Here is a 9,772-nt window from a genome sequence, read left to right as displayed (position 1 = left end):
GTTTTGTGTCAACTTTTTAGAGTCAGGATTCTCAATGGTTTGCAGTATAGACATAGTAATTCCCAATGATGATATCTGCTATGAGCAGCCAATCAATTGAAAAGAAGTATCTGTGGTGGGGCGGGAGGGTGGTGGTACTTGCTTCCAATATATTGAACATTTAGGCAAAACTTGCTTTGCTTTTTGATGAGTCTGGATTCTGCATCTGGCTTGTCTTCTGATGTCTGGTTCTTTGGACTTGAGTCAGTAGCCTGCTGTATTGCCTGCCAATCCTGGTAATCTGACGTCTTACCTGCCAACATTGGATTTATTCACTTCTTCAGCCAGAAGTCTGCCACGTGACCTTCCGGTCTTGGGTTCATCAGCTCCTGCAGTTACATTAAATGGAAGTGGTATACATGAGATTGGACTCAAGCAGAACTAAAAGGCACAAGTAAGTTACATGAGGAAGTGACACAAATGCCTGTGGTCTCCACTTTTGTCACATTACATTTCCTTTCCCTCTTGACATCTATGGTCTTATGGGAAGTTCCTTATGATCAGTTGACTGAGGGAAGAGAAAACTCATATTTGGTTTATAGATGATTCTACATGATATGAAGGCACCACTTGAAAATGGACAGCAGCAGCACTACAGCTCCTTTCTGGGACCTCATTGAAGGACAGTAGTGAATGCAAATCCTGCCAACGGGCAGAACTTTGAGCAGTGTACCTAATTATATATTTTGCTTGAAGGGAGAAATAAACAGATGTTTGGCTATACTGATTCATGGGCTGTAACCAATGGTTTGACTGGATGGTCAGCAACTTGGTAGGAGCATGATTGAAAATTTGCTGACAAGGAGGTATGGGGAAGAGATATTTGGATAGACCACTTTGAATGGGCCAAAAAATTAAGCTATTTGTGTCTCATGTAAATTCTCATCAAAGGTCTACCTCAGCAGAGGAGGATTTTAACAATCAAGTGGACAGAATGACATGCTCTGTGGAAACAAATCATCCTCTTTCCTCAGCCACTCCTGTCATTGCCCCATGGGCTCATGAACAAAGTGGTCATGGTGGTAGGGATGAAGGTTATGCATGGGTTCGATAGCACGGACTTCCACTCACCAAAACATACTTGGCTGCAGCCACTACTGCATGTCCAATCTGTCAACAGCAGAACCCAACATTGAGTCTGGGACCATTTTCCCCTTGTTTGTGTGCATCAAATATTTTTGTTTTGCTTATTTATAAAATATAAGATGCAAATAGGGTTAGTGCATTTTTGGTACACATGTTAGTGTATCATGTTAGGCACAAATATGACTTTATAATTGTCTTTATTTAGATATTGTGTATTTGGTTTAACTAGCTATGTATAGGTGTGAAATTGACCAGGGGTTAGCTATGATAGGGTTTTGTGTCAAGTTACTGGACAAAGTTAAGATTTTGTATTAGGAAACCAGGATTCTCAGTGGTTTGGCGTTAAGAAATAGTAATTTCCAATGATGAGATATGATATGAGCAGTCAATCAATTGGAAGGAAGTTTCCTTGGGAATGTGATCCGCTTCCAATATATTAGACACTCTGGCAAAGTTTACTTTGATTTTTGCTGAGTTTGGATTCTGCATCTGGTTTTTAATCTGACCTCTGGTTCTTTGAATCACTCCAATGGTCTGCTGTATTGCCTGTCAATTCTGGGAGTCATCAACAGCCTGCCATCTTACCGGCCAACCTTGGGCTCATTTGTCTTGCAGCCAAAAGTCCTGCTGTTTGACCTGCTGATCTTGGGTTTATCAGTTCCTGCAGCTACTTGATCTAGTAGAAGCCTTTAGCCTGACAACTGACGTTAGCATGACATCCAACCCATGGAATTGTAACTTGCTTGCCTTTACAGCTGTGAGAGTCATTTCCTTGATATAGACCTCTTCTGTGCATGTGCTGTTGTTGTTGTTAAGTGTCATTGAGTCAGTTCCATCTCATAGTGACCCTGTATAGGGTTTCTGGGTCTGTAAATATTTACAGGAGCAGAAAGCCTCATCTTTCTCCCACGGAACCACTGGTAGTTTCCAACTGTTGTCCTTGAGATTAGCAGCCCAACTCATAACCACTATACTACCATTTGTTGTTGTTGTTGTTATGTGCCATGGAGTCGGTTCCAACTCATAGTGACCCTGTACAGGGTTTTTGAGGCTGTAAATCTTTACGGGAGCAGAAAGCCTCATCTTTCTCCTGCGGAACAGCTGGTAGTTTCGAGCTGCTGACTATGAGGTTTGCAGCCCGATTCGTAACCACTACACTACCAGAGCTCCTTTTAGCTACTTATATATTTCACTGGTTTAGCTTCTTTAAGAAACCTAGACTAAGATGGTGTAAGCTTCAGTGGTTTAGCTTCCCTAGAGAACCTAGACTAAGTATGTTTTTCTGAACAATTTCGGATATCAAATATGGTATTTGTTACTGTTCACAGAGGAATTCAGGAACTACTCTAGATGTTTCAACATAGAGGAATTTGACATAGGAAATATGTTTTAAAAATTGTTGGAAGGAATGGAAGAGGGGAAAAAAAGGAGTAAGGAAATGTCCTTAAAAGTGAATCCATATTCACGCTATGCTTTTGTGACCCTACAATGCAGGGATAACTACTACAGGAGACTACAAACATCAACTGATGCTACCACCAATCTGTTTCTGCCACTGCAGAGCTAATCTTATGTGCAGCTATTTCTACCAGATCCAGAAGCCAGCATTTAAAAAATTGTTAATACTTTTACTCTCTTGTATATGGCTCATATTGGAAGAACATAAGATGATAACAAGCCTATGAGAGTCAAAATATGACTAGAGTATGATGCTAAGTGCTGTCAAGTCAGTTCTGACTCATAATGACCCTGCGTAGAGTTTCCAAGGAGCTGCTGGTGGGTTTGAACCACTAACCATTCAGTTAGTAGTCTGATGCTTTTCTTATAGTGCCACACTAGGACTTGAATACACACCACCTGAATTTAGAGATCATCTCAAGAACAGATCTGACACATTGAGCACTGGTGACTGAAGACCACAAGAGTTGTGGGATGACATCAAAGGCATCATACATGAAGAAAGCAAAAGATCATTAAAAAGACAAGAAAGAAATAAAAACCCAAAATGGATATCAGAAAACACTCTGATACTTGCTCTTAAACATAAAGCAACTAAAGCAAATGGAAGAAATGAGAAGTAAAAGAGGTGAACAGAAAATTTCAAGGGGCATCTTGAGAAGACAAAGTAAAATGCAAAGACCTAGCATTAGAAAACCAAAAGGGAAGAATATGCTCAGCATTTCTCAAACTGAAATAATTGAAAACAATTCAAAGCTCGAGATGCACCACAACATTGGTGGTTCAAGCTCATCAGCCGCTTCTCGAAAACCCTGTACAGAGTGGCTATGGGTTGAAAGTGACTTCATGGCACTTAACAACAACAACATGGATGAAATACTGAATGATGCAGGAAGCATCGAAAGAAGACTCTTACAGAACTATTGTATCAAAAATAATTGGTTGATGTTCAACCATTTTAGGAGGTAACATATGATCAAGAACCAGTGGTACTGAAGGAGGAAGTCCAAGCTACATTTTAAGCATTGGTGAAAATCAAGGCTCCAGAAATTGATGGAATACCAACTGAAATGTTTTTAACAAATGGATACAATGCTGGAAGTGCTCACTAGTCTATGCCAAGAAATTTGGAAGGCCAACTGACAAATATGGAGATCCATATTTGTATCCATTACAAAGAAACGTTATCCAACAGAATGTGAAAGTTATCAAACAATATCACTAATATTACATGCAAGTTAAAATGTTGCTCTAGGTCATTCAAACATAGTTGAGGAAGTACATTATCAGGGACTGCCGGAAATTCAAGATGGATTTAGAAGAGGACATGAAGCAAAGGATATCATTGCTGATGCCAGATAGATAGATCTTGGCTGAAAGTAGATAATACCAGAAGGATGTTGACCTGTGTTTTATTGGCTGTGCAGAGGAATTTGACTGGATAACATTTCAGAAACTGGGAATTCCAGAACACTTCTTTGTGCTCATGTGAAATGTGTACATAGGCGAAGAGGTAGTCATTGAAACAAAACAAGGGGATACTGCATTGTTTGAATCAGGAAATGTTGTGTGTCAGAGTTGTATCGTTTTATCATACTTGTTTGATATTCAGATGACACAGCTTTGCTTGCTGAAAGCTAAAAGGACTTGAAGCACTTGCTGATGAAGATCAGAGGCTACAACCTCAACATAAAAAAAAAGTCTTATAACTAGACCAATAAGCAACAACAATTAACAAAGAAAATATTGAAATTATCAAGGATTTCATTTTATTTAGAGTCACAATCAACACTCATAGTAGCAGCTGTCAAAGAAATCAAAGGTTGTATTATACCAGGTAAATAAGCTGCAAAAGATCTTTTTAAAGTATTAAAAAGCAAAGATATCTCTTTGAGGACTAAGATTCACCTGAACCAAGCCATGACAATGAATAGGAAAAACCAAGGAAGAGCTGATGCCTTTATGTTGGTGAAGAATATTGAATTTACTGTGGACTGCAAACAAATCTATCTTGGAAGAAATACAACCAGAATGTTCTTTAGAGGAGGATGGTGAGACTTTCTCTCATGTACTTCAGACATATTATCAGGAGGGACCAGTCCCTGAAGAAGGACATCATGTTTGGTAAAATAAAGGGTCAGCAAAAAGAGGAAGAACCTTAACAAGATGGACAGACACAGTAACTGCAACAATAGGCTCAAATACAGACATGAGATTGATGAGGATGGTGCAGGACTAGACAGTGTTTCATTCTATTGTACATCTGGTCCCTATGAGTTACAACTAACACGGTGGCACCTAACAACACAGTCATGATAATACCCACTCTAATCAAGTCAATTCCAATTTCATTCTGTTACACATACATTACTCTGAGTCAGAACTAACTCAATAGCATTTAGCAGGGAGAACAAGATGGTGCGCTGCTGGCAAGAGGTCTGGGAAATAAAATTTCAGGACTTCAGTCCAAGTGATGAAAAGGGGAACCTAGTAGAATACAGGTGGTATTGAGAAACAACTAAATGTATATGGCAAACCTTTACTTTGTAAAGTGAGAAAAGGGTATTTGTGAAAGTAGAAAGAGAAAAGAGTTCTTGGGAAGATCAATTTTAGGAACTGGTCCACAGGAATTCATGATCTTGAAAGGAACTTCCTAAAACTATCTATACTACAATCTCTTGGAAATTTTTCAGGGGTTTGCATACCCCGTTGATCTAGGCATTAGTATTTCCAGAGAGTACACACCCTCCAAATAGTTTTCTCAGGGCCCCCTTGACCTCCTTGTTTCTCAGGCTGTAAATGATGGGATTTAACACGGGGGTCATAACACAGAAAAGCACAGAAACCAGGATGTCCATGTCCAGGGAGTAACCTTCTCTGGGTTGGTCATAGTTTAAGTTGGCTGTTCCATAAAATACCACCACCACAGTGAGGTGAGAAGCACAAGTTGAGAAGGCCTTGCTTCTGCCCTGAGCAGAGGGAATCCTCAGGATGGCAGAGATGATGAGTATGTAGGACACTGCAGTAAACAGGCAGGGGCTCAGGCCAATGGTGGCACTGGCTGCATGGAGCACAGACTCATTGACCGAGGTATCTGAGCAGGAGAGCTTCAGAAGAAGTGGGATGTCACAGAGAAAGTGGCTGATTTGGTTGGGTCCACACAGAGTGAGTGTGGCTGCCAGTACTGTGTGTGTTAGGGAATTCACCAGCCCACACAGCCAGGACCCAGTCACCAAACACACGCAGACCTTCACACTCATAAAGATCGGATATTGAAGAGGGTGGCAGATGGCTGCATAGCGGTCATAAGCCATAGCAGCTAATAAGACACATTCAGTGCCAGCACAGGTTACGAGGAAGAAGATCTGGGAAAGGCAGCCCTCATATGAGATGGTTTTCTTCTCCCGGAAGAAGTTCACCAGCATGACTGGGATGGTAGTGGATGTGTAGCAGATGTCCAAGAAGCTGAGGTTGCTGAGGAAATAATACATAGGAGTTTGCAGGGCAAGACTGACCCTGGTGGCCATTATTATGAGTGTGTTCCCCAGGAAGGTTGTCAGGTAAATGACCAGGAAGACTAAGAAGAACAACCCCTGTAGATGGGGGTGGTTGGAAAAGCCCAAGAAGATGAATTCGGTAACGTCTGTTTGATTATTCATTTGAAACTCTTTCACAGCTACAAAACAATAGGAAAAAAACAAGAAACCATGGTGAGACTCTACAGAAAATTCTTCAAATAAGTTTCCAAGCTTGCAAGGAAATATCATATAATGTTGGATATAGAGCAGTCTGAGTAGTGAAGTTCTTGTGGTGCTGTGTGTTAGACATTGGGCTGCTAACCCAAGGTGTGTAGTTCAAATCTCTCAGCTGTTTTGTGAGAGAAAGATGAGACTGTCTATTCACATAGAGATTTACAGTCTTTTTTTGAGATGGGGCTTAGTGGAGGAATATGTGGAGGGGTGTCTTCTGAGAGACACTTAGCTCAAGCCCAAGGTCCTTTTGTGTGGACTTCCATGGGTGCTGGTGGTTTTTTTCATTGGATGATTTTTACTGACCTATTTCCAAATTTGCAAATTCTTTCTTCAGCTGTGTTGTCCATTTGCATTAAAGGGTCTCTTTATTTTGTTTTTTTGTTTTTCAGTGTTCTTTATTTCTAGCATGTCCATTTGATCCTTTTTTATAGTTTCCATTTTTCTGCTGAAATGGCTTGCTTGATCTTGAGTGTTGTCTACCTTTTCTATTTAAATCTTTAATCAATTCCCTAGAATTATTTCAAATTTCCTGTATGGTAGTTTTAACATCTGTGTTATATCTGAATCTAGAACTGATGTGTGTTGTCTACTTAGATTATATTTTTTCTTACCTTTTTAATATCTTGACTTTTTTTTTTTTTTTTTTTTGCTGAAAGCTATTGTATTGTATATTGTTTTGTTCTATATTGCATAGGACAGCAGATACCGAGGTAAAATAACTTATTTTTGCTTGTTTATGGGCATGACTTTCTTTCTGCTAGACCTTCAGTTTAGGAGTTTGTGTTAATTTAGCCAGGAACTGGACAACTTTTGAAGTTTTTTATTGTTATAGTCAGTCTCAGTGCACCACAAGTTTCACGTTTGTGTAGTAATGCCTTGGGTTTAAGGTATGGGCTAGTTTACCAATGTTTCTGCTCCCTGCTGGACTTTGAGTTTCCCCTCTGCTCTGATACCCAGAGATAATCTATTCCTTGAAGAACTCTCCGCGCTATGCAATTGCTACTTTTACTTGATGCAGATTAAGGGCTGGTTGAGGGCAAGAGAGGAACATTCTTTGATGTTCTGGTTAAGCCTCAGTCATAGGTACTAAAAACCTAGGTCTTGGGAATTTGGTCATCAGAAGTGTCATGTGTCCTGCTGCATTACTGAGCCTAGCCATACAAGGGGGCTTCAAAAAGTCAGTGGAACTATTCCATTATCTTTTCATTCCAATTTCCCACAAACTTTTTGAAGACTTCTATGTTTCTGTACCTCCCTGAAGACCAGATTTTTTTAGTTGCTGTTGTTTTCCTTGTTCTCTTCCGCAGCTACAACGGGTTTCTACAGTGCTCCATAGTGAAAGTTTCTGCTGTTTTTGTCCCTGCAGATTATAGCATTTGTTCTGTAGAACAAAATAGGGGAAATGGGCCTGGGAGAAGTTCTGACAGTTGTTACTGTTCCCTCCACTCTCCCAGACAGCACCATTAGAGAACCATTCTCAGAATACTTCTTGATCTTCCTTTGTGAGCATCTGGTAGAGCACATAGAGGAAAAGCAAGAGGTTGTAAGTTCTCTTACACTTAGTCATGAACAATAAGTCAAAAATGATTTTTCTATTACAATGAAAATATTCATAACAAAGCATATGCCATCTAAATAATATCCATATGTATATTGTAATGCAGTGACTGATTAAAGTTTTACATCCATTCTCACTATTCTTTTCCCAGCCATTCCACTAACTTTAATATAAACTCAATGTCCTTTAAACAAACATTTCCCCTTTCCTCTCCTGCCCATCCCTGGTAACTACTAATATTTGATATCTATATATTGTCTTTGCTATTCATAAGGTTTTCAGTGACTAAATATTTGGTAGTAGTTCATTACTCCTTCTTCCTAGTCTGTCTTTGTCTGGAAGCTCATCTGAAAGCTGTCCACGATGGGTAACCCTGCTGGTATTTAAAATATTGCTGTCACAGCTTTCAGAATTACAGCAACTCACAAGCCACCATAGTAAGACGAGTGTTGGTGTGCGACAGGGTTGTATTCTTTTACCATACTTATTCAAACTGTATGCTGAGCAAATAATCCAAGAAGCTGGGTTCTATGAAGAAAAACATGGCATCAGGATTGGAGGAAGACTCATTAACAGCTTGCAATATGCAAATGATACAAACTTCCTTGCTGAAAGGGAAGAGGATTTAACACATTTACTGATGAAGATCAAAGAGCACAGTCTTCGGTATGGATTACATCTCAATGAAAAGAAAACAAAAATCCTCACCACTGGACCAATAAACAACATTCTTATCAATGGAGAAAAGATTGAAGTTGTCAAGGACTTCATCCTTCTTGGATCAACTATCAACACTCATGGAAACACCAGTCAAGAAATCAAATGACGTATTGCATCAGGCAAGTCTGATGCACAGACCTTTTTAAAGTGTTGAAGAACAAAGATGTCAGCTTGAAGACTAAGGAGCACTTGACCCAAGCTATGGTATTTTCAATAACCTCATATGCATGTGAAAGCTGGACAGTAAATAAGGAAGACCGTAGAAGAATTGATGCATTTGAGCTATGGTGTTGGAGGAGAATATTGAAAGTACCATGGGCTGCCAAAAGAACCAGACTGCTCCTTGGAACCTAGGATGGCCAAACTTCGTCTCTCATACTTCGGACATGTCAGGAGGGACCAGTCACTGGAGAAGGATATCATGTTTGATAAGGTGGAGGGTCAGAGAAAAAGAGGAAGACCCCCAACGAGATGGATTGACCAAGTGGCAGCATTGATGGACTCAAGCGCAGCAACAGTAGTGAAGTTGGCCCAGGATCAGGCAGTGTTTCATTCTGCTGTGCATAAGGTCGCTATGAGTCTGTACCAACTTGATGGCACCTAATAAAAACAACAACATATATTTTCTTGTTTCATATAAATGATATCATAGAATATCTGTCCTTTTGCAACTGGATTATTTCACTCAGCATGTTTTCAAGGCTTATCTATGTAATCGCATGGATCAGAACTTCATATCTCTTTATGACTGAGTAAAATTCCAGTGTGTGTATATACCAAATTTTGTTTATTCATTCATCTGTGTATGAACATTTGGTTGTTTCTGTCTATGGCTACTGTGAAAAGTGTTGCAATGAATGTTGGTGTACATGTGTCTGTTAACATTGCTGCTTTCAAGATTGGGGTTGCTGTATCATATGATAGTTCTATGTTCAACATTTTGAGGACCCACCAAACTTTTCCACAGCGACTGGTAAGAATGTACCATAGCTGAGCATTCCTACCAGCTTATATGACATCTAGTAGCTTCTGTTTAAGTTAAAAGAAATGCTTGAGTCTTGTATTTTCTTATAACAATTTATCTCTTGATAGCTTAGAAGATAACAGACTAGGCAGACACACTGCATTGACCTTCTACCACCAAGATATGGGAGACCAA

The 9,772-nt window shown here is 39.7% G+C and overlaps 1 protein-coding gene across 1 annotated transcript; it reads right to left on the bottom strand.

The window, feature by feature from the left end:
• Positions 1 to 5,297: 5,297 nt before the first annotated feature.
• Positions 5,298 to 7,902, bottom strand: LOC102824065 (olfactory receptor 5V1-like). Its single transcript, XM_006861690.1, has 3 exons — positions 7,822 to 7,902; positions 7,587 to 7,716; positions 5,298 to 6,259 (listed from the first exon to the last, which is right to left on the bottom strand). Exons 1-3 carry the CDS (start codon positions 7,900 to 7,902, stop codon positions 5,298 to 5,300), a joined length of 1,173 nt encoding a protein of 390 aa, XP_006861752.1.
• Between the last annotated feature and the right edge of the window lie 1,870 nt (positions 7,903 to 9,772).

This window comes from Chrysochloris asiatica, unplaced genomic scaffold (assembly GCF_000296735.1).
Source record: "Chrysochloris asiatica unplaced genomic scaffold, ChrAsi1.0 scaffold00042, whole genome shotgun sequence".
NCBI classification, from domain to species: Eukaryota; Metazoa; Chordata; class Mammalia; order Afrosoricida; family Chrysochloridae; genus Chrysochloris; species Chrysochloris asiatica.
This window is presented reverse-complemented; position numbering and strand designations above follow the sequence as displayed.

Coding starts and splice junctions, on each gene's coding strand:
- LOC102824065 (XM_006861690.1), bottom strand. CDS start 7,902: ATGACTAAGTGTAAGAGAACTTACAACCTCTTGCTTTTCCTCTATGTG. Junction 7,717..7,821: donor TCACAAAGGAAGATCAAGAA/GTATTCTGAGAA, acceptor TTTGTTCTACAG/AACAAATGCTATAATCTGCA. Junction 6,260..7,586: donor AAAATCTGGTCTTCAGGGAG/GTACAGAAACAT, acceptor ATTGTTTTGTAG/CTGTGAAAGAGTTTCAAATG.